Source organism: Sorex fumeus, unplaced genomic scaffold (genome assembly GCF_029834395.1).
Source record: "Sorex fumeus unplaced genomic scaffold, SorFum_2.1 ptg000169l, whole genome shotgun sequence".
NCBI lineage: Eukaryota > Metazoa > Chordata > Mammalia > Eulipotyphla > Soricidae > Sorex > Sorex fumeus.
The window spans coordinates 4,459,089-4,484,363 of record NW_026606226.1 but is presented as its reverse complement, the minus strand read 5'-3'; the positions used below and the strand labels follow the sequence as shown (position 1 = coordinate 4,484,363).

The window sequence follows — 25,275 nt, the reverse complement described above, 5'->3', positions numbered from 1 at the left end:
TGTCACCTGAAAAACTTGTGAGTCGCTGCTGGGCACCAGCCACCACAGAGGCCAGCTGGTGCCCACTCCATCCCCTGCCCCCCTCCTCACTGTCTCTTCCACATCCCAAGTCCTGAGCACAAGAGTTACAGTTCGTCGGGGTGGGGGCAGGGCTTCATCCTGTGGTTCATGTACTAGTGGCTACTAATTGCATGACACACCTGTGCACCTGGGCAAGTCATTCTGGGCCATCATTTCTCCTGTGAGGATTCGCAGGCACCAGGCAGGAAAGGGAGATTGCATGCTCACTGGTTCTCCCTCACGACCCCAGGGACCTACCTGGAGGTTTGTGCCTCAGCGACTTCTTCCAGGTTGGGAAAGAAAGAGAAGCCTGGAGGAAAACGGGAGTCACACTGTCCTGTCACCTGCCTGCCATCTGTGCTCCGTTTTCCTTAAGCTCTTTGTTATCCTTGAATGACTCAGGGTTAGTCCCAGTGGGTCTGACTTGTTGTGAGCAAAGTCCTGAGTTTGCTCCCCGAGGTGGGATTGTTGCTTTGACTCAAAGTCCAGTTGTTGCTGCATGAGGCTGATCCCGGTTCGATCCCCAACACTGAAAAGTCCCTTGAGCACTGTTGGGGTGTGACCCTGAGCACTGCAAGGGTGGCCCAGAAAAAAAATGAAAGTGACTCAGCATTTAAGCAGTGCTTTATGAATCATGAGACATAAACACTCAGAGGACATTTATTTCTAGTATAGGAGTGCACCCAAGGAGGCCACCCCAAGCAAAGAATTAGGACATGGTAGGATCTTAGAGGACCCCCCTTCCTTCACTCCCCCCTGCCCCCAAAGACAAAACGCATCCTGACGTCTGTCTGAAGCAATCATTGCTTTGTTGATCCCGGACTTTGCCATTCAGCCTGCAACTCTGAGGTCTCACTGCTGACTTTGTTCTGTTTGGGGCTTGCTAGACACAAATCCAAAGGCAAGTCTCCATGATGACGCACTGCTCTCTTCCCGAAGCATTTCAAGACTCAACCGTACCCAGGTCTGAGCCATAGGACAGCTGGATGGGCATTTGCTTTGCATGATGGGGACCCGGGTTCCATCCGCTGCATCCCATATGGTTCCCAGAGCCAGCCAGGCATGATTCCTGGGTGCAGAGTCAGGGATAAGCCCAGAGCACAGCTGGATGTGGCCGGGGAACAAAGGAAAAAAAGTCATCCATATTCATTCCTGTGGCTGTCCATGCCTCTTTTCCCTGGCTGTTTACTCTAATTTGTTTCTTTTACTATTGGCTGGACATTGGGGTTGCGGGCTGTTTCAGTGCCAGCTGGATTTTCTTCAAGTGTGTCACTGGGAGTAAAATTGTTGGACTTAGAATATGTACCAGCTGGGCTCTAGGGCTAGCCTGGTTTCTGAAACAGTTCACCAGAGCACACGCCCACTAGAAATAACGGGGGTATGGGTGGTCAAGATTCCGGGTGCTGGTCAGGTGCTTTTTTTCTTTTAATTTGGTGTCTGTGTCCCAATTTCTCCTTTTGGTCTCATTTGCATTTTACCGATAAGATCAGGCTGGTTTTTGTCCCATAGGTCTGCTGGCCCTTCAGACTTCCTCTTCCTCTTGGTCTTCCCTGCATTTTCCATTCGCTTCACAGGCTCTTATTGTGTCTGGACCCCAGCCCCTTTTCCGCTGTGTGTGTGTGGCAGGAACTTTTTCCACTATTTCACTTGCTCTTGAGTGTTGTCTGCACACATTTAAAAGTCTTCCCTCCACAGAGAATTGTCTTGGTAGCTGATTTAAGAAATCCTTTTCTACCCCAAGGTCATGAAGATAGTCTTCTATATTACCTTTTAATTCATGAGAGTTTTGCTCTTCTTAGATGATTAAAAAAAATTGGCGGGGGAACCACAACAACTGGCAATGCTTAGGGGCTCCTCCTGGCAATGCACCAGGGGATCTCTCCTGGCAGTGCTCAAGGGACCAGATGGGATGCTGGGAATCGAACCCAGGTCAACTGGATGCAAGGCAAGCGCTCTACCCGTTGTGCTATCACTATCACCCCAGCTCCCTTAGATGATATTTTAATCCACTTGAATTGATGTGGGGGACCATGCAAAGAGAGGCTCTAATTCCCTTTTCTCCCCTGTGCATACTCAATTATCCAAGCATAACTTATTGAAAAGTCTGCCTTTCCCTTTATTCGCCTGGGATGTTACCTCCATCACCAAGGGCGAGATGTTCATATAAGCGTGGATCTATTTATGGGCTCTATTCATTGGTCTATTTGTCAGTCTTTGTACAAATATTACACTGCTTTAATTACTGTAGCTTTATAATAAGCATTCTGTCTGACAGAGTAGATAAGACAGAGTTTTCCTATCTTATTTTTCTTCAAGAGTAGCTACTCCTGGCCCTTGGCCCTGCCATATAAATTTTAAAGTTGGCTTGTCAAGTTCCAACAGAAACCTATTGGGATTTTAATTGGGATTTTACTGAGTCCATAAATCAATTTGTAGAGAAATGACATCTTTACAATGTTGAGTCCTTCAATCCATAAAGGGGTCTATTTCTCTATTTCTGTAGGTCTTCTTTAATGCCTTTCAATAAAATTTTATAATTTTCTCCATTAATGTCTTGTACATATTTGGTTGGATTTATTCCTCACTACTTCATATTTTTTAATACCATCATGAATAAAGTCTGTTTAAAATTTCCCTTTATACCTGATGCTGGTTAGAAATGAATTTAACTTTTGGGATCCAAGAGAGAGTACAGCGGGTAGGGTATATGCCTTGCACATGGCCAACCCTGGTTCTATCTCCATCATCCCTTATAGTCCTCCGAGCACCCCCAGGAATAATTATTGAATGCTGAGCCAGGAGTAGCCACTGAACATTGCCGAGTGTGCCCCCCCAAAAAAAAAACCCCCTTCAACAACAACAAAAGAAATGAATTTAAATTCTTTTTCCCCTGGTTTTTGTTTAGGGACCATACCTGGAGGTATTCAGGCGCTACTCTCAACTCAGTGCTTGGGGATGCTTCTGGCATTGCTCTGGGTACCATAGGGTGTGGGGACTACACCCCAGCTCTCCTTTATGAAGAGCCTTGCTCTAGCCCATTGGGCCTTCTCTTTAGCTCAAATTCAACTTATTCAACTTACTTATTAACCCAGAAATAAAACTCTTGTATTAATGCTGGTCATTTATTTGTATAATGATTTTTATTCTTTGAAAATGTTACCCTTACATTATCTGCTGGCAGTAAGTTTTGCCTTTTTCCTTTCCAATCCTGATTTATTTTCCTTACCTACTGTGTTACCCAGGAAACCCACAAGAATGTTGAACACATTGGCCATCATTAGAATTTAAAACATATTTAGGACGTTTAAAATAAAAAGGTGGGTATTTTGTCTATTGAAATATCCATCAAATATATTGAAATGTATTTAACCTATTTTGTAGATTTTTATATTTTAACAGCATTTTAAGTATTTCTTTAAATTTTTTTGATATTAACATTTTTTTTCTCAGTCATCAAGCTGAAAGTGAAGTTTTTCTCTATGTTGTCATTGGTTATGACGCCCGTTGAAGGCAATGCTTATCACATTAATTGAAGCCCCATTCTGTTGTCAATTTTCTCAGTGTCCTTCTACTTATGATTGGATGTGGAGTGTGACATTTTTCCCCTCTGTTGAGCAGATCAGAAGAATTGCTGCTGTAATTAATTGAATTATTCTTTTTAGAGAGCCAGCTCTCAGGCCTTGTTAATTTTCCCATTGCATTTTCAGCCTTTTATTACATGAGTTTCTGCTCTGTATTACTTTATCCTTTTCCTTTGACATTCTTCTTCATAAGTTCACTCGCTTCATCTTTTTTTTCTTTGCTGGCACATCTACATTGAGGAACAGAGAGCCCTTTCAGTACCAATTTTGATAGGTAGTACTTTTCATTATTACTTAATCTAAAAGATTTCATAATTTCAACTATGAGTTCGTCTTTGATGCTTGGGTTCACGATTGGTGCATTTCTTGATTTCCCGACAAATGGGGGTGTTCTTGTTCTTTTTAAGTTTTGACTTTGAGCGTTGGTGCCTTGGTCCAAGAGGATGCTTGATCATTTTCGTGCTTTGATATTTGTCAAGGTTTGCTTTATATAAGAACTAGAGTATGCTCATTTCTAATGACCTCTGCATTCTTTACACAGATGTGTGGGTGTTTGCTGCCATATTTTCCTGTGTTTGTCAAGTACTTGATTAAATCTGCTGCAGTTTTCCACATTTTCATTGACACTTTTGTCTGATTTTTTTGCACTCCATCAATTAACGCCTTCTTTTATGCTTTGTATTTGCCCTGACAGAGCCACATTACATTTTCTGTTCATTTTGATCATCTGGATCAATAATGCAGTGTCTTTTTTAAAAAATAAAGTACTTACTTGTTTTTATAAAGTTGTTCATGATGATTTGTTACATTCAATATTCCAACACCAATCCCACCACCATTGCACCTTCTCACCACCATTATTTCCAATTTTCCCAACCACCCCTCAAGCCTACCCCCATAGCAGTCCCTAAATAATTTATTTCATATCACTTTTTACGAATAATTTGCTCAAAATGATCAAAAAGATTTCCCTAGAAGAAAGTGTGTGAAGATTGTTGTATCTCACCATGGAGCCATTAAGCCCTTGTATGGGAGGTTACTAACATGTTGTTACCGGTAAAGCCTTGTGTGTTCATATTTTCTTAATCAAGATAGGTTGCCTTATACTTTACATCCCATCCAATGTGGTGTGCTACTCCTGGATTATCAGTGAGATTATACATTGTTTTGTTATCTCTCCCATTTATCTCCCTTACTGCTCTAAAAGTTAATGCAGCTTGATTTTATTATCATTGTGCAATCTCAAATGGTAGGGTAGTTGTTGCCCCAAAGCACCTTTGAGAGTGTGGGAGACCGAGACAGAGGAGGGAGGGGGAAGGAAGCCACTGCAGGTCAGACATCAGGGAGCCAGAACCTGCTATGTGCAAGTGTTTGGGCATCTCTGTCCTGGGAGCTGAAAAGTTGGTAAAGGCGCCCCCTTTGGTCTGTAGACCCAAGGACAGTCACGTGAACTAACCAGTTTTTCTGGATGAGTCCACAGAAGGCCTCCTGCAGAGATTCTTTGGGTACCTGCAGTAGAAAAATGCTGGCCTGTGCGTGAGGCAGTAGGGCAGGGCAGATGGTGTGGGCAGAATTCCAGTGTTAACTCATCAAAACCCCATCAACACTCTCACCCTCCCTGGACAATATGAAGTCTAGAACACACCGTTTCATTTCGTTTTATTTTATTGAGGGTCTCGGGGGCCACAGCTTGAGGTGATCCGGGCTTATTCCTAGCTCTCCACTCTGGGGTGGTTCCCAGTATTTCTTGGGAAATTGAGCTTGGGTCTCCCCCATTGGCACTGCACACCCGGCCTGTTGAGCTCTCTCTCTTCGGCTCACTTTGGAAGATGCTCTTCTGGAACATAGAGGCTGTTGCTAGTGTGTATTTTAATTCCAGGGTGCTGCTGTTGGACCACACAGGACATGGCTTTGATATGCCTGCTAGGATGTCCCACACAGACATGCTTCCACTCGTTCTTCATTGTTTCTTTCATCTCAGAGTTCCTGGGTTCAGATTCCTTCTGGGTTTGGATTCCTTCTGTGTGGTGATAGGTCATTTAGGATTTCCTCTGGAGAGAAAACCTACTAGTGGCAAACATTTTTCTGCCTAAAGATGTGCTAATTTCTCTGAACTCAACATTCTCTCTCTCTCTCTCTCTCTCTCTCTCTCTCACACACACACACACACACATATCCAGTAGTCCTTGGACATTGCTCAGGGGAACATGCAGTGCCAGGGACTGAACCCAGGCTTCTAGCTTACAGAGGCTCCCATGAGCCCTCCCCACGGCCCCTGACCCAATTCTTTTAGGCTCTAAGACTCTTTATTTCCTTCCAGTTATGATTGAGGTGCCATGTTTAACATGATTATTAATGAGAGAGCTTCATGCATGCAAGAAACTCGACAGTTTCTTCATTTTAGCCCACCGATAGCACTGTTCTCCTTTCCTCTGCCTTCCTCTCTGCACCTGAAGAGCCAGATCTCACATCGTCGATTGGATAATCGCATCCTAGGCTTCTCCCACCCTCCTCCCGCACTCTGGATCTTTTCAACGTCTTCTCCTAGTCTTTGACGTTGTGCCATCCTACCCGTGCCCTGTCTAGGTCACCCTGTCCATGCCTGAACTCGGAAGTCACTGGCCTTTGACATGGGCTCTTCACAGAGCTGTCCCAGCACCCAAAGGAGTTAATATTGGGGACATGCCTCCATGCTTCCCATGCAGTGGAGCACCTGCATGAAGCAGGCGATCGATAAGTGTTTGCGCTCGTGGATTCTGGGTATTGATGTCTGTGCCAGCTATGAATTCATTGCTTCATAACGCTGAGTGCCCTTCTGTAGCTGCCTCTGTGCTCTGCAAACACAGCTCTCCTTTGCCAGCTGCTTCTTTATGGCTTCTGCCAGAGGAGGCTGCTGGAGGGATGCCCAGGCAGGAGGAGGAGGAGGAGGAGGAGGAGGAGGAGGAGGAGGAGGACTCTCGCTGTTTCCATACCAGAGGTCCAGGTGTGGGCTTGAGATTCTCTGAGCAGCCCCTCTAATGATTATCTTGGGTTCTTGGGGTCTTGGTGGATGGCAGATCCATAGGGCGTGTCTCATCCCTGGTGCAGTATTCCCTGGCTTCCGCAACGGGCCTGCAACTTCTGTGTTTTCTCACCAAATCACTGAGGCCCAGTTGAGTGCCATATCCCTGTGCTGTTTCCCAGGGCCAGAGAGATAGTTCAGTGGACAGAGCATGTCTGTTGTGTATACGAGGCTCAGGTTCAATCCCCAACACTGTATGGTTACCCACACCCCCACCCCGCGCAAAACAACCAGAAGTGACCTCTGATCACAGAGTTGGGAGTATGCCCTGAGCACTTTAAGCCATGGTCCCAAACTTAAATTTTGAATGTAAAGTTTTCCTCTTGTTCTCTACAGCCCTGGTGGTTTTAAACATTTGCATTTGATACACCTCCATTGTTTGTTTTGGTTTGGGGGCCACTAAGACATTGGCTCTGGCTGTGCTCAGGGCGTCCTCCTGGCTTTGCACGCAGGGATCACTCCTGGAGGTGCTCAGGAGACCATATGTGATGCTGGGGAGTGTACCCAGGTCAGCCACAAGCAAATCAAGCACTTTACCTGCTGTACTATCCACCTGACCTCTTCAGTTAATTTTCACTCTCTTTAGTAGTGTGCCACTTTTCACTCAGTTAATATTTTTTTATATTTAACTTAGATGAAAGTTTTTTCAGTTCAAACAGCTTTTATGGTCACTCTGTTTTGGGGTCAGACTCATTGGTGCTCAGGGCTGACTCCTGGCTCTGCGCTCAGAGATCACCCCTGCCCTCTGTACTATTGCTCCAGCCCTGGTTTCTGTCCCTTGAGTAGACTCTAAAGGATGGGTGGGGGATGCATGTGCCTTGCATCCTGGCTTGATACTTTGTTACTTTGATGAGCAGAGGCTCTTGGGGACCCCCAGAGAATCTCGGTTCAGGCAGGTGTAGGGTCCGTTCAGTCCCTTCCCTCACCCCTGTCCCCATTCTGTCCTGCCCCACCCCCCAGATGGTGTGAAGGGGGACCTCCTGATCGACATCCGGGGAGAACCTGATGTCTGTCAGGGGGTCTGTCCCTGAGACGCCTCATTTCCCCAGGTGCCTAGTCATTGCCATCTCTATAACCCCTGGCAGCCGAACTTCACCCCTTGGCCAGAGCTGCGGCAGCTCCGGACCCTCCCCCTGCCACTCCCCCCTTCCTCCTAGGCTCCGTTCCCCAGAAATTTCATCACATTCTAGATCAGCCAGAACGTCGTGGCTGTTTCTCTGGGTTAGTGTTTAACCAAACATCTTACTCTCAGGGGGCTCACCTGCCAAAAGAGAGACTGAAAAGAGAACGACGACAACAACGACGGCTGCAGGAGAGGGACAGGGACCAGGGGGGCCGGGGCAGGGACCGGAGACCGCAATGGAGTCTGGCTTCACCTCCAAGGACACGTATCTGAGCCACTTTAACCCTCGGGATTATCTGGAGAAATATTATAGCTTTGGGTCCAGGCAGTCAGCAGAAAACCAGATTCTTAGGCATCTGCTGAAAATCCTTCACAAGATATTCTGCCTCGGTGAGTTTGTCTGTGATCTGTGGGGCTCCCGAGGTCCTGCAGAGTCTCGGGGCGTGACTTGGGGTGGCGCCTCCTTTGGACAGCCCAAGGGACAGTCTTCTCGTCTCTTGAAGACAGTCTAGCGCCTTTACATCATTAGGGATGTTTGAAGGTTTGCCGCAGACTTTCAGGCACTCAGGCTAGTTTGCAAAAGGGAAACCGACTAGAGGGCATTCTGTCCTCTGTCTCCTGGGGATTTGCGAGTGGCCAGGGCCAGCCATGTCCCCATGTCACCTTGCCGGGGCGCTGCAGGATGACAATCCAGTACTTACTCTGTGTCAGCCTCAATGGCATGTTTTGAATAAGCCTGAGGGGAAACCGTCCCAGTGAGAGGAGGGACCTGATGCTTCTTTTTTTATTAGTGAGAAACTATGAGGTACAGTTGTAGGCTTCCAAATTTTTGTGCTTGGGTTTCAATTATACAATGATCAAATACCCATCCCTCCACCAGTGCCCATTTTCCACCACCACAGATCCCAGTATCCCTCCCCCCATCCCCCCCCATAGGGACCTGATGCTTTTTGACCAAAGACATTCTATAAACTTAACGTCAGAGAACCCTTTTGTTCTCCCAAACTTTACCTGATAGGCTTCCCCAGCAGTTTTACATTCTCTGTTGGGAATCTTTCTGGATCCAGGTTCTATAGACCAGATGCAGATCTGCTCTCTCTCTCTCTCTCTCTCTCTCTCTCTCTCTCTCTCTCTCTCTCTCTCTCCCTCTCTCTCCCTCTCTCTCTCTCTCTCTCTCTCTCTCTCTCTTGTTCTTAGACCTAAAACTATCCCACTGGATTGGGGAGTGGGAAATCTGAAGATGTTCTCAACACAGACAGGGCTGAGGGGTGGCTTAGTGCTGGGGGTGCCGGTGGGGGATGCATGGGGCCCTGGCTTTGATACTTTGTTACTTTCATGAGCAGAGGGCTCTTGGTGGCCCCAGAGAATCTCACTGCAGGCAGGCGTAGGGTCTGTTCAGTCCCTTCCCTCACCTCTGTCCCTATTCCCTCCTGCCCCACCCCCCCAGATGGTGTGAAGGGGGACCTCCTGATTGACATCGGCTCTGGCCCCACCATCTATCAGCTGCTCTCTGCGTGTGAGTCCTTCAAGGACATCATCGCCTCTGACTACACTGACCAGAACCTGGTGGAGCTGGAGAAGTGGCTGAAGAAGGAGCCGGGGGCCTTCGACTGGTCCCAGGTGGTGACCTACGTGTGTGAACTCGAAGGAGGCAGGTAGAGACTCTGGGCTCTGCTTCCTGCTTCTGGTGGGGTCCATGTGTTCTTCTGAGCCAAGACTTATCCTCAGAGTCCAGATTGAAAGCTAAGGAGACAGAGAGGGCCCAGAACATCCCAGTGGAAAAGTAGAGCTAGATGGAGAGGAGGAGATAGGGGGAATTTGTGAGTGTGGTGTGGATGGATGTATGCGTGTGTGGATGGATGTATGTGTGTGTGTGTGTGTGTGTGTGCACACACGCACGTGCATTCGTGAATGTGCTTGTTGTGTAAGGGCATGTGCATGTGTGTGGTATACATGTGTGTGGTGTATGGGTGTGTGCATGTGTATGCGTGCATGTGTGTAGGGGTGTGTGCGTGTATGTGGTGTACATGTGTGGGGTATATGAATATATACATGTATGTGTGTGCATGTGCGTATGGATATGTGTGTGGTATACATGTATGTGGCAAACAGGTGTGTGTGTACAGGTGTGTGCACATGTGGGCCTGTGTGTGCATGTGTGTGGTGTAGGTGTATTTGTATGTGTGCATGTATGCATGTATGCACATGTGTATGCTTCCTATGCCCCTGGCACATGAATTTCACTTGCACCTTTCTCCGTCTCTCTCCATTTCTCTCGCCCCTACATTTCCCCATTCTTGGACACTTGGTGGGCTCACCTGCCCTCTGTCTTTCCTTTTCTTTGCACTCACAGTGGGAAAGCATATATGTTTCATTTACAGTCTTAAATATTTTTAATTGATGTTCTGTGGCTTATTAGTAACGTTTTTCATGCACATAACTCCAACACCACACCCATCACCAGCATACCCTTTCTCAGTACCCCTCTCTCCCAAGCTTTGCACCCCCCCCCCAATCCATGGTAAGAATCAATTCTCCCATTATGTTGTCTTGAGCCCTTTGCTGCTTCCTTGCGGTGTATTTTATGAGAGATATTCTGTATCGGTCTCTTTCTGTCCCATTCATACTTTCCCATCCCATTCATCCAGCATGGATGTTTTAATGGACGTGTCCCATGACCTGCTCAAAGGAAACCTCTGGTCTCCTGGCAGGACAATGCCCTTCGAGAAAGCAATTGTAACACCTTTTTAGTAATCTTAGAGCTTTCCTTCCTTCAATTCAGCAAACCTTTGCATCTACACTGCCATAGTAAAGGGTCACTGCCATAGTACGGGTGCAGCCTTTCAAACCCTGCCACCATAGCCCACCCTGTGGGTCGCTTTATGGGCCGACTCTGCTCACCAAGATTCCTGCCAGTGGTTCTCAACCTTTCCACAGACTACTGGGTGACAACCACTGATTTACAGTCTTGAGACCCAGAATATATAAATATATAAATATTCTGGGTCTCAAGAGGCATTAGAGGTGGAGTTAGAAAAGTGTTATGACCCAATGTCCACTTACAGAGATTGCTGGCTAGGATGTGGGGAACTGGCTGAGGGATTTAGCACTGAGGCCAGAGATGCTGGTGCCGGGGTAAGGTGTCCATGTTGGGGTAAAGGTTGAGATGGAACTGATGCGACTTGGTGATGAGGCTGCTGGGACCAAGAGTGAGGAGCGTCCAGGGTGACTCCCATTTTCTGAGAGTGAACAATGGGGTTGATGGTCGGGGATGAGGATGATGCCAAACTCCCCAATCCCAGGAATCAGTATAAAGTTATGTGGTCTCACCCTGACTCTGGGGGTGGGTGTCCGTCTGTCTCTCCTTCTGGACTAAAGGGCAATTCATTTCTGTATTCTAGTCCTTCTGCCCGATTTCCAATGTATCTGCCAATTTCTCTCATCAGTTTCCATTCTGAAATGAGCTCAAACATTTGTTTCTATTTCTTTAACACCCCCTTCCCCTCTCCTTGCCTTCTAGATTATTTGAAGTCTAAACTGTATGCTCATTTGCTGACTGGTCATTACATATTGTTGGTAGTAAATATGAACTGTTAAAAGTAGCCAGCAAGATTACCCAGTAACAGTGTTCTTAATAAACTAGGAGTTTTATGTATTGCTCCTATGTAAAGCACCTTTCTGTGCTCATGTGGAGTCCCTAAGATTCCCCTGAGTTTATTCTAATTCCTTTTATCAGAGGGAGTAAGTTCTGAAGTCAGATACCAGAAGTGCTCCAACTTTTGTCTGTTTCCTCCACTGTCACCTCAGCCAAGATTATCTTGGCCATTTTAATGCCATTAATTGTGTGGGAGGTGGTGGGGAGGTGGGGAGGGATGTCTACTCAGTGGGTACTCAGGGGCTATTCCTTGCTCTGTGCTCAGGAATGACCCCTAGCAGTATGGAGGGACCATATATGGTGCAGGGGATTCAAACTGGAATCAGCGGGATGCAAGGCAAGTAGTGCCTTAACCCCTGTACTATTTCTCTGGTCTCTCCTTTACATTTTTATATAAACAGCAGAATAAATGTGTAAGGGTATTCATAAAAGTCTGCTGAGATTTTGATTGTGATTTTTTTAAATTCCTAAGTTAATAGAATTGGACATACTTAAACTTCATAAAGGTGGATGTTTGTTTATTTACAACTTTATTTTAAGGGGGGCAGAGTGATAGTACAGCAGGAAGGGTATTTGCCTTGCATGTGGCCGAGCCAGGTTTGATCCCCGACATCCCGTATGGTTCCCTGAGCAAACTGCCGGGAGTAATTCCTGAGTGCAGAGCCAGGAATAACCACTGAGCGTCACTGGGTATGACCCCCAAAGCCAAAAATTAATAAAATAACAACTTAATTTTTTATCAGCATTGTTTTGTAATTCTCATATTTTGCATAGATTTTCCTTAAATTTTTCTTATTGTTCATCTGGAAAGATAGCGCAATGAGTGGGTTTGTACATGGTTGAGCTGGGTTTGATCCCTGGTACCACATAATGTCCCCTGAGCACTGCCAGGAGTGATCCCTGAGCACAGAGCCAGGCACAAGCTCTGAGCACTGTCAGGTGTGACCCCCAAACCAAAATATTAAAAATAAAATGCCCTTATTGTTTCATATTTTAAATTTAACATCATTTTGATTTTTATTTTATAGCTTATAGAGAAGTACCTTGAACCCTGGGACGTTGCTGACATGGCTGATTTTTGTAGCCTTTCTTGTGGGTGTGGGGTCAGTTTTAGAAATATCAATGAAGTCAGTAGGTTTCTAGGAAGACTCAAACTTCTACCTATTTTGGGGGTCATGCTCCACCAAAGCCTCTGAGTGAATCTGAGCACATGATTTTGCCCGCCCCACAAAAACCAGGACTTCACTGCTTGCCATTCTGGCCTACTAAGTCAGGGGTAAATGGTTCTGCACCAGTTGAGCATGGAGCAAGATCATAGTGTGTATCACTAAGATGGAGACATATGTGGAATGTCTTTTTCTCCTGAGTGTCTGAGTGTTCACCACTTTCTTTCCTGTAGAGTTTTTTAGATCACCCCTGGCGATGCTCAGGAGCTCCTCCTGACTCTGGAACCCAGTCTGCCGCATGCAAAGCAAATGCCCTACCTGCTGTAATATCGCTCCGGCCCCTTCCTCTAGTTTTGTTTTGTTTTGTTTTGTTTTGTTTTGTTTTGAGGCACATACAATTGTTCTCAGGGCTTACTCCTGGCTCTGTACTCGGAGATTAGTCCTAGCAATTTTAGGAGATCGTATGGAGTGCCAGGGATTGAACCCTGGAAAACAAGCATCTTGCCCACTGTACTATCTCTCTGGCCTCTTAATCTTTCTGTATTTTCTGCAGAGAATGTTTTACTTGCAAATAGCGTGTCAGGAAGGACTTGCTTCTCAATCCAATCAGACAAGCTCTGTCCTTTAACTGCACAGTTAGTCTGTTTATGTTACAGTAGTACCGAAATCACTGATATTCCATGGTCAATCTGCTTTTCTAGGGTATGCTTTCATAACACTATAGTGTATTGGTATTATTTCATTTCATTTAATCAGTCAGTGGGAGTTTTATTTGTTTATTATTGCTTCTTTTTTAAATTTTCATTGCTGGGAGATTGGTGGGGGGGGGCTTGTCTGGTGATGCTCAGGGGATCATGCAATGCTGGATATCAACTCTGAACCTTGTACAAGTAAGGCACATTCTCTGGCCCCAGAACCACACCCCCTGTCCCTTTTATTGGTTCTTTTTTTGTTTGTTTGTTTTTGACACACCCCACGATGCTCAGGGGTTATTCCTGGCTCTGTGCTCAGGAATCACTTCTGACAATGCACTGGGGGATCATATAAGGATGCCAGGGATTAAACCCAAGTTGGCCACATGCAAGGCACACTACCATCACTCCAGCATCTACTGTCTTATTTTTAATTATGGCTGAGTGCAGAGCCAGGAGTAACCCCTCAGAATTTCTGGGTATGACCCAAAATGTGTGTGTGTGTGTGTGTGTGTATATATATATATATAATACACACATACACACACGCACATATATACACATATATGTCTATCTAATATTCTTTTTAAAAGTTTACTTTTGTTTTGGAGGCCTTACCCAGTGGTGCTCAGGACTTACTCCTGCTCTGTGCTCAAGGATCACTCCTGGTGTGGCTTGGGGGACCATATGGGATGCTCATGATTGAACCTGGGTCGGCTGCACACAAGGCAAGCCCCCTTGCCCTTCATCTCTCCAATCCTTATATTCTTTATACAGGTCTACTGCGGACAAATTCTTTCATTTCATCAACAGCAGAGAAAAATCAGTGACTTTTTTTTTCTTCTTCACAAAATGAAGCATTTAGTAGATTCATTTTCCACAGTGTCAGGGATCAAAGCTAGGTTCTCACATTGGCGAACATAACGAATTTGACACCTAGGGTCACTCTGGCCTCTCTCTGCCCAGCGTCCATTGTCACAATCAAAGACCTGAAATCTTGAGACTGTGAGCTAAGGTCTTATTTTTAATATTTTCTTTCAAGTTTCAGTTTGGACACTTGCTTCTGGTCGTGTTCATGCAGACATATTTTACGCTTCTTCTGTGACTTTTCTAGTTATTGAGGTCTAAATGCTGAGTCATCTCTTTGCTGGCTAGATCTTCAAATAATTTTTTTAAAGCAATACACAAGTGACATATTTTCCAAGCTGCCCCTCACACAAATGGAGTGGACTTTTACTGCCTTTCACAAGAGCAGCATTGTAAAATTGTTTAATATTGCTTAAATATTGCTTCACATTTCCCCTCTGGCATTTAGTCGAAAGTTGGGAGAGGTGGTGTTCAGATTTTAACCCTTACTTAGAATTTTTCTATTGCTATAATCTCTATACTGAATCTATATTCTTGTTGATGTTTGGACCATCAAGGTATTCAGGGACTAATGCTCAATGTGGAGGATGGGAGTCTCTCTTAGCAGTGCTCAGGAGACCACATGATATCTGACAGGAACCTGGGACTCCTTCATGTATGCTGTGTTCCAGTCCCCTGAGGGAGATCCCCAATTCCTGATTTTCAAAATGAAAGTTATTTCAAAGCTTTTTTTCTATTAACCAGGGGATTTCATAGAACATAGTCAATATAAACTTGGAGGAAAGTGGATAGCTATGAGAATGTGAACAATACCCAAATCGTTATCTAAATCGGACATTGCCTAGTATTTCTAGAATGTGGTTAAAAGAGGAAATTCTCGTTGTCAAGCAGCACACCTTTCTAAAATTCTAGTCATGTGTCCAGCAGACTTCTAGAACTCAATATCCAGTTTCCCTAGTCACTTCAAGCCTTCCCATCACATTAGGAAATCAAGTACTCAAAGTTTTACTATGTCACACCCGGCTCCTGAGTTGGTGACGGTGGGCTCTTGAGACATTGTTGTTCCATGACAGCACTGTTTGATGAAGGAACTCTTTTGGGGGTCCAAAAAGGCCTGCATCGTCATCCTTATCCTTTGGCTACATCCTATAGCCCCAGTAGTTTGACAGTAATGGCGATCCCTTTTGAGTCAGGATTTTCTCCCATCTTCAGATGCCTCTCTGAACTGGCCTCCCCCAAATGACTTGGTTCTAGAAGCCATAGACATATGACTGTTGCCAACCATGGTTTGAGCATCTCCTGTGCCCCTGTCTTTGGTGTGTGCCTATTTTACAGCATCTCCCCACCCACTCTTCACCTCTCTCACTGTAAGAACACAGTACCAGATGCTTCTTTTTTTTTTTTATTGAATCACCGTAAGACAGTTACAAAACTTTCAGTTTGAGTTTCAATCGTGCAGTGATCTAACACCCATCCCTCCACCAGTGCACATTCTCCACCACCAATGTTCCCAGTATACCCCCCCTTCCAACCCTCCCCCTGCTTCCATGGCAGGCAATTTGCCCCATACTCTCTCTTTAATTTTTGGCATTATGGTTTGTAATATGGGTGCTGAGAGGCTATCACGTTTGGTCCTTCATCTACCTTCAGCACACATCTCCCATCCCAAATGATTCCTCCAACCATCATTGTCTTAGTGATCCCCTCTCTATTCCAGTTGCCTTCTCCCCCAGCTTGTGAGACAGGCTTCCAACTATGGGGTAATATTCCTGGCCCTTGTACCTACTATCCTTGGGTGTCAATCTCATATTATGTTATTTTATATTCCACAAATGAATGCAGTCCTTCTATGTCTGTTCCTCTTTTTTTTTGACTCATTCACTTAGCATGATACTCTCCCTGTCCATCCACTTATAAGCAAATTTCATGTCTTCATCTCTCCTACCAGCTGCATGGTATTCCACTGTGTAGATGGTACCAGATTCTTGCCTCGATTCTTTACTGGTTCAATCAGAAAGTGAAAAACTGGGATTTTACAATCAGCAGATAGTCCAGCAGTTCCTAGCATTCACCCCACCTAGGATCAATCCCTGATACCACACGGTGCCCTGAACATTGCTGGGTACAGCCCTAGAGGGCCCTGAGTGGCCTGGGTATCCTCAGCCCTGCAACATCCAAGCAGTACCACATCTATGGGTCCTTGAACTGAGATGCCAGCTTGTTTGGCTGAGAATCGCTGTGGAGGAGCCTCCTCAGCGCTCCGAAAGTCATTTTCTATGCACCCAAGGCCATGCCTTGGGACCTGAAATAGTGGGTGCAGCCTCCAAATCTTTCCTATATAACTGGCACATTCTCTACAAGCTTTCTAGACATGGCAGGGTGGCTCAGTGTACGAACAATTTCACCTGTCCTCTGACTGGCCAGTACTAGTTTCCGGGTCTTAAAAATTGTCTTGGGGCTGGAGCAATAGCACAGCGAGTAGGGCGTTTGCCTTGCACGCGGCCAACCCGGATTAGATTCCCAGCTTCCCATATGGTCCCCTGAGCATCTCCAGGGGTAATTCCTGAGTGCGAGCCAGGAGGAACCCCTGTGCATTGCCGGGTGTGACCCAAAAAAGCAAAAAAAATTGTTTTGAAAATTGCTCCTCCACACTGGAGCCCAGTCAGCCACCTCACTTCCACTGTGAGCATCTAACTACACACTTACTGAGTGCCCTGTGTAGATGACCATCTCTCAGCACGTCCCAGGAACAGTGGTGGCTACTGATATGGAATTCTGGGTGCCCTTCCATTGTCCACCCATGCAGATGGGTGCTTTGAGATGTTCATATCCCCAGTGAATTTTTGTCTCTTCAATTCCATGCTGCCCAGAAAAGACCATTCCAGAATAACCAAGTGTTGTGGCCTCTCTGAACATAACATTGGTTGTGTTAGGCTGGATGGGTAGTTTGGCACTATTTCCTCCTCTCTCTCTCTTCCCTTCCTGGTCACTGTGCTCACACACTCGGCTGTCGTGCTTGCCCAGGGCCATAGCCTCTAGTTGCAGTGTCCAAAGGCACAGGGCTGTGGCAGGGGTGAGGTGATACAGGCCTTAGAGCTGCCGTGTGGTGGTTGGGCAAGGGGTAACACTAGGGATTGACTTGATTCGTTAGTATAGTCTCTCCATAGCACTCAGCAATCCCAGGCACCTTGACTTTTCCTGTTATATCGTTCTGGCTGCATGGGGGAGGGGAGAGGGCAGTTATCAGTTCTGGGCTACACCCAGCTGAGCCTAGGGCTAATCCTAGGTCTGTGCTCAGGGGTCACATCTGGCAATGCTTAGGGGACCACAGGTGGTGCTGGGGATCAAACTAGGATCAGCCGCACAGAAAATCAAGTGTCTTGTCCTCTATACTATCTCTTGGGCCAGGGGGATGGCTCACAGGGTGCATGTGGGAACCATAAGTTCCATCCCCAGCACCATGTGGTCACCCAAGCATGGCAGGGGTGGCATAAAATTAAGTTAAAATAATAACTTTTGGGCTGGAGCAATAGCACAGCGGGTAGGGCGTTTGCGTTGCACGCAGCCAACATGGCCGACACAGGTTCGATTCCCAGCATCCCTTATGGTCCCCCGAGCACCGCCAGGAGTGATTCCTGAGTGCATGAACCAGGAGTAACCCCTGAGCATCGCTGGGTGTGACCCAGCAAGCAATAATAATAATAATAATAATAATAATAATAATAATAATAACTTTCCTGGTTTGCCTAGGACTAGGGAAGAGACTTTCACTGCTTAAACCAGAAAATTCCAAGAACAATCAGGAAAAATTTTGTCACTCTACAATCCTTTCTTCCTTGGTAAGGCCAAAAGTAGACCCAGTCAAAGAAGGTTAAAGTCATCTCTGAATATACCAGTTTACTAATTAGTATGAATTCCCAGAAACCAGTTCCTTTTTACTTTGCTCTCTCTCCCTCTCCATTTCCCTCCCACTCCCCACCCCATCTCTCTCTCTCTCTCTCTCTCTCTCTGATAAAATTGATGTACCATAATTTGCCCATTTAGGATATATATTTCAGTAGTTCTTAGTATATTTACAGAATTGTTCATACCTCATCAAAGATTTAAAACTTTCTTGTATCTCCCGCAAGGAAATCTGGACCCGATTTCATGGCTACTCCCTGCAGTTTGGTAGAGGGGAGTGGATGAGGATGATGATGTACTAATGATGATGATGATGGTGATGATAAAATGATAATGATGAGGATGAGGATGCTGTCGTAATGGTGAAGATGATGATGAAGGTGCCAGAGGAGCCCAGTGCTGCTCTGAGCAGTGGAGGAGGAGTGACTCGCTTGGGGCCAGTACATTGTAGACACAGGGAGCTCAGGATTCCTCTGATCCTTCCCGGGTAATCATGCACTGGGGATGGGGTGACATTCAGTTCCCCAAGTTCCCCCCATTTCTCTGTGCTCTTCCACTCTTCCATCAGGGAAGGCCCTGGGACTAGATTGTTAGGGACCATGCTGCCATGCCCAGCTGTTATCTGAGCGCTCTTGGAACCCCCTCACCCCCACCCCCACCCCACGACACCAACAGGACAGCTAAGCACCATCTGTGGGTCTGGTCTGTGTGTTTCAGAGTCAAGGTGCCAGAGAAGGAGGAGAAGTTGAGGAGGGCCGTCAAAAAGGTTCTGAAGTGTGACGTGACGCAGAGCCAGCCCCTGGGCTCAGTGGCCCTGCCCCCAGCCGACTGTCTGCTCAGCACCCTCTGCCTGGACGCTGCGTGCCCAGATCTGCCCACTTACCACTCGGCTCTCAGGAACCTGGGCAGCCTGCTGAAGCCCGGAGGTGTCCTGGTGCTCGTGGATGCCCTACAGAGCAGCTATTATATGATTGGCGAGCAGAAATTCTCCAGCCTGTGTCTGAGCCGGGAGGCCATCGAGGCCGCCTTGACAGAGACTGGTTACACCATCGAACAGTTTGAAGTGATCTCTCAGGGTTACTCCCTGGCCAACAACAAGGGACTTTTCTCCCTGGTGGCGCGGAAGCGGAGCTGAGCTGGGTGATAGCTGTGCCCACCATTAAAGCCGTTCCTCCCATTCTGTGTGCCCGGGTGGTTTCTGGCGACGGGTGTCCTAGTCGGCTGGGGACACTTTCCCTTCTTCAGTCTCAGAGGACTAGCACAGGGCTCATAAAATTCCATCCTCAATCCAGCTCCCAAGACAGGATGCTGTCAGTCCACCCGTGTTCTTCATGCAGGTCGGGTGATAGGGGCTGCTCTGAGGAAAACATGTGTGACCCCCAAAGCCTGTAACTCTCAGCCAGCACCAGCATCACCTCCCAGGCTACAAGGAAAGATTGTGTCTGTGGAGACTGGGCTCCCCCCAAATATTCTGCATCCCTTGACAGTCCAGAGCAAAGGTCAAAGCTTCTTGGAACATCTACATTTGCTTTCCTCCCTTAAATAATGGCCCTTGTTTGTATTTGCATAGTGACTGACAAAACCACAAGCATTCCCTGAAAATAGGATTCTCTGGTTGAGTCATTTTAAACACAAGCTTCTGGGTGGGGCGGGGGGAGGCAGAGAGCAGGTAGGGCAGGTAAGACACTTGCCTTTCATGACCCTGGCCTCAGTTTGATCCCTGGTACATTGACGTATATGGTCAGTCCCCTGAGCACCACCAAGTATGTCCCAATCCTCACCCTTAAATAAAATAGTTTCATAAATTTTAAAAAAATAACACACAAAAAACCCTTTCCCTGTGGGAGCTTGAGTGGGGAGAATCAGTTTGATTAAAACAACTTTTATTCTTACCTTTTTTGGGGGGCTGGGGTTAGTTTGAGGCCATACCTGGCAATGCTCAGGGTTTACTCTTGGCTCTGTACTCAGGAATCACTCCTGGCAGTGTTCAGGGGACCACATAGGAGGCCAGGGATTGAACCTATGTGCTGTTCTATCTCTTCTACTCTGACCAAAGCTTTCTAAGGCACTAGGTTTCTAAGCAAAGGAAGTCCTCAGTGATTTCATCTCTAAGACAACCTGAGTTGCATTGCATTATAACTTTATTTTTCTGTTTCCCCAAGGAAGTGTGAGGCTCTTGGGTTTATATTTGGATTCCCCAATAGTGGCCAGACCTGGTATCACGCTTGGGTGCTAAGCAGTAAGCAGTAGTTGGTAAGGGCCCCTTTCTGGGGGTTTCTGTCCCAGAAGCAAGGCTTGGGAGAGGTAGTCAAGGAAATCAATCGATAATGAGACACTTCCTAATAATAAGAGCACAGAAAGAAATTTGACAGGATAATGAAATGGAGATTGAGTAACAGGATTTGTGACTGGAGTAGTACAAACAGGAGGAATTTGTTCATTTACCTGGTAAGTGATTTAAAACCAAAATCAGAGGTAGAAATTTGGGAGGGAATGGGGCTCCACAGCATCATCTGTTCATGTGACATTGTCTTTCTGCTCTGCCTCTACCCCTGAGTGGATTTTTCACAGGATGAAATCTTTATTAGAAGCTCTCAGGCCTCTCACATTGCATTGCCCACCTCTAACCCAATCGCAGACAAAGCAGCAGTGTCACAGTGACACATGACACAAGTGTTAAGATCTATGAGAGAACAGAGTGAATTCTTAGATGACAACCAAAAGACTAAAGAAAACCTGCTGGATTCAGTGAATAAGACATAGTCTCTGTTCACTGCAGCAAGCCCATGTTTTTTCAACTATACAGATCAAGTCATTCTGGCTCTGCCACTTTGAATCATTTTTATTTTTTTGTGGAGGGAGGGGGCAGGTGTTCACATCCAGTGACTGTGCTCAGGGCTTACTCCTGGGCCTGGGCTTAGGGATCACTCCTAGAGGTGCCCGAGGACCATATACAGTTCCAAGCATTGAACCAGGATCGGTGTGTCTAAGGCAGATGTCTTAACCTCTGTACTGTCCCTCTGGCCCCTAACAAACCTGTCTTGATCTTTTAAGAGAGAATTTTAGTTCTGGGTTATGGGAATCCTTAATGTCACTGCCTTCCAGAAGGGCTGTGATAAAACTCAGTTTCTATACCATATGCCATCAATTTCTTTCTCATTGAAGAAACACTGAACAAATATTTGCTTAGCACCTTCCACATACCATTTCTGTGCTAGACAGTGAGAATACAAATGCAACCCCAATGTCACCTCTCATGGAGACTTGTCTTTTCAGTTACTCATGCCCTAGGTGCTGTTGGGTATCTCACAGTAGTATTGCAGCTTACAACAAAAATCTCACCCAGAACCTGCCCTATTTAACACCTTCTGTGTGCTGCTGCAGCTTCATGTCCCAGCCTAAGAGTGCAGGGGTTGCAATGACATCCCTGATTCTAAGAAAGATGATGGCTATGAGTAGGTTCTCCTTGGACAACCCCTAGCCATGCTGGGTTCCTAAGGATAGGTAGGAATCTCTCCTAGGGGGCAGCAAATGTTTCCTACAAAGAATTTGATGGTAAATAGCTTCAGCCTTTCAGGTAACCCAGTCTTAATCAACACTACTCACATGTGCAGTTCTAGCAAAAGCAGTCACTAGAGAAGGTATGGATGGGCATCATTGTGTTCCAATAAAACTTAATTAATAGGTCAGGCAGACAGGTAGATTGGACGCAAGACTGACTACTGATCTAGAGGCTCCCCCGACCCCCATTTTTTTGTGCCCACAGTTTTGTATGTTCCCATATACATTCTACTTAATTTCTAATACTTAGTCCTACTGACAGAAGTACCCCCCCAACCCAATTGGCTGAACAGGCGAGAGTCTTCTTTTCTCAGCTGTGTCAGTACTCCAGCCCTTTCTGCCCTGCTGGAATCTCCCCATTTGGAATTTCCTCCTCCCTGGGTTCCAAACAGTTAACAGAAAACAGACAGAAAATGGGACTGGAGGGGGCAAACAGAGTCAAGTACCCTGATATTTTTTAAACCGCAAGTTGCCTTCATTAGTGTATCATAAAATCAATGCAGTGTATCGCAACTCACATTTGGAAAAATAATAGAGAATAAACTGAAAAACAAAATCCCAGATAGTAACACTTGATATATTGATATATTAGGATGTTCTTTCATTTTAATAAAGCTATATTATATATACATATATATATATGTGTGTGTGTGTGTGCATGTGCGTAGACAGAGATGTTTGTGTGCCACCTATATGTACGCATGCGGGCATGGCTTTGGGTTTTGTTTGGACGTTTGAACACCGCCCTCCACCTGGTGGTGTTCAGGAACCACACAGAACCCGGCTTAGAAACTCTTGCCTAGCCTTTCGCAAGTTCACGTGCGCTCACTGGAAGGCTCGGTCCTAGAGCCGTAGAGCACACCCGTCTTTACGACCAGACAAGACATAAGGGGAAATGGTGGCTGCATGAGATTTACGACCGTGGACAGTGAGCTGCCGGAAGCCGCCATGGGCCGACCGGAAGCTGCCATGAGCCCACTGGAAGCCGCCATGGGCCGACCGGAAGCTGCCATGAGCCCACTGGAAGCCGCCATGGGCCCACCGGAAGTTGGCATGGGCCCACCGGAAGCCGCCATGGGCCCACCTCGTCGTCGCCGAGCACCTTGCTACAGACCTGAGTGGCCCTTCCGCGCCAACCAGGGTCAGAATCTGCACCTTTCCTCGGGGCTTATGTGACCGCTGGGCCTCATGGCCTTAAGTTTGGGGGCAAGGCTGCCCCTTTGGCATAGCGGGGCAAACCCCTTTCTGCCAGAGGGGTCCGGGTGTGTGTGTGTGTGTGGAATTCTGGGTCACTTCAGTCTTCGTCCTTGGCCCCCGATGTGGACTGTGTGCGGGCCAGCTGGTGGTGATCAGGAGAGCTTTGAGGCCCCTCCCCCTCCACCTACCCTGGGGGCTGCTGGCGCCCATCACTCCAACAGCCCATCTTGGAAGGTCCCAAGAAATATGCCACCAGGGGCTGGAGCGATCGGGTAGGGCGTTTGCCTTGCATGCGGCCGACCCGGGTTCGAATACCAGCATCCCATATGGTCCCCTGAGCACCGCCAGGGGTAATTCCTGAGTGAAGAGCCAGGAGTAGCCCCTGAGCATCGCTGGGTGTGACCCAAAATGCAAAAAAAAAAAAAAAAAGGAATATGCCACCGCTCTGGGCACTTCCCCCCCTCACCCCCACCTCCCCACCTCCGTCCTCCTTTGGGCACTAATGCTCAATAGCCTCAAAGCCCTCCTGGCACGCATTTTATGTTTTGTTTCTAGTGGCCAATTCTGACACTACAGGTCTTTTGGTGGAGGTTAGGGGAGGCCACCAGGGGCTCACCTGTGGTGCTGGGGGACCCTGGACTGGGTCTAGCTCCATCTCCCCGGCCCTCGCCAGATTGCTGTGGTCGGTGTGTCCATGTCCTCCGGTTGTTCGGACCTTCCTTAAGTTCTGGGGCTTGTAGGCTGAATCCGGGCATGTTTGCTGCCCGAGGAAGTGGAGAAGGAGCTGCAGAAGGAACATCATGGGCCAAGACCCAAGGTGACCCACGCTGATACCTGGCCCAATCTGGGTTTATTGTCTGAGTCCAACCAGAACCTCAGCAAACACAAGGCTGCTGCTGGACTGTCCCTTGCTTTTCCTGAAATCAAGCAGCCCGGACAGACTGCTCCTGAGCTTGTCCAGGGTCGCTCTGCTACTAACCGGTGGGTCTCTTTGGCCCGGGTCCAGCTCAGGTGTTTTCCAGCCCATGCTGGAAAAGGTGGTAGTTTTTCTGATGCAGGAAGCCAGAGGCGTGGCTGCTGGCCTGGACGATGTCCTGGGAAGAAAGTGCGGGGGTTAAGATGGTGTGGGCAGATTGGCGAGGCCAGCTTTCTAATTCCCATCATCTGGCTATCTAGAGGAATTCGAGGAGATATTCATGCTAGGACAATTAGAGTGATTTTGAAAACTGGGGCTGCCTTCACATCATATGGTGACTTAGAGGGTGTGTGTGTGTGTGTGCGTGTGCGTGTGTGTGCACGCGCATGTATGCGCATGTGCGTGTGTGTGCATGTGAGTGTGCTCATGTTATCAGTTTTATCACTCTGTCCACATGAATATGTCATTCCATCTTTCTTAGACTGTATCATAGGGAGATAATCATTTCTCAGGACTGTTGAGATCAAATGAGGTACTGTGAAGATGCTTTGTAACCTGTTAGGTGATGCCTAGTTAGTGGCTGACTTTGATATTATTAACCCCTCCTGGGACAGCTGAGGGACCACATGTTGAGATGTACATTAAGAGCCCTTCATAAGCAGGGTAAGTATGGCCTTGAAATGCTCTTTATGTTAAAGAGCTCCTCAAAAGCTCTTAACCACATCCTGGAGAAGCTCCCACCTGGGGAAACGTGCTTTGTCCCGTGTTCGAAGTCAGTAAGCAGATTAGCACCTGGACTTCTGCGTTCAAGTCATTCTTTCATTTGCCCTTTCTGTAGTAGTCACTGTGCTCCATTCATGTGCCCAGCATTGGGCCAAGGGACCACAGCGGCAGCAGCTGTTCGGCTATGAGGGAGATCAGGAAGGAACACGTGAACCCAGGATCCTGACAAGAGTGTTTTGGTTCCCAGGAACCAGCCCTTACTTTGACAGGCTCTTTTTGTCATTGGACCTTCTCATTCATAGGTCAGCCTTGATCAACAACAGAAGCTGTAGGTAAGGTAGCTAAAGGGTAACTTCCTGTCACTCCCTGTGAGAATCCTCCTGTCCCAGCATGGAGTAAAGGTGCTTGCTTGTGAGTCCTCCTGTCAGCCAGCAGAGGGCGCGCGTGCCTCTTGTTGGAGCCTTCCTTTCCCAACTTTCCATTTACATAGCACAGAATTTAAATTGACTTAGATCTTTCAAAACAAGAAGCCGTCCCACAGTATTTCCTTTTGTGTCATCTACTTATGCAGCTGCCAGGGAAAGGGAAAGGGGAATTCAGCATGCCTTTCTTTAACCAAAATATACAGATAATTATTTTTATAGATACATACATTAAAACGGCTCCCTTTTTGGTGCATACACAAAATGCAAATTTTAATAAACCATACAGAAGCTCTTGGACAGATTAGCATGAGAAATGTTAAATAATAGATTATGCAGTTAACTCGC

The 25,275-nt window shown here is 46.8% G+C and overlaps 1 protein-coding gene across 1 annotated transcript; it reads left to right on the top strand.

The window, feature by feature from the left end:
• Positions 1 to 7,953: 7,953 nt before the first annotated feature.
• On the top strand, positions 7,954 to 19,285 carry NNMT (nicotinamide N-methyltransferase). The gene is made up of 3 exons (XM_056107705.1): positions 7,954 to 8,215; positions 9,273 to 9,480; positions 18,826 to 19,285. The coding sequence occupies exons 1-3, from the start codon at positions 8,062 to 8,064 to the stop codon at positions 19,241 to 19,243; spliced, it is 780 nt and encodes a 259-aa protein (XP_055963680.1). The 5' UTR covers positions 7,954 to 8,061; the 3' UTR covers positions 19,244 to 19,285.
• The last annotated feature ends 5,990 nt before the right edge of the window (positions 19,286 to 25,275 follow it).

Coding starts and splice junctions, on each gene's coding strand:
- NNMT (XM_056107705.1), top strand. CDS start 8,062: ATGGAGTCTGGCTTCACCTCCAAGGACACGTATCTGAGCCACTTTAAC. Junction 8,216..9,272: donor TCACAAGATATTCTGCCTCG/GTGAGTTTGTCT, acceptor CCACCCCCCCAG/ATGGTGTGAAGGGGGACCTC. Junction 9,481..18,825: donor TGTGAACTCGAAGGAGGCAG/GTAGAGACTCTG, acceptor TGTGTGTTTCAG/AGTCAAGGTGCCAGAGAAGG.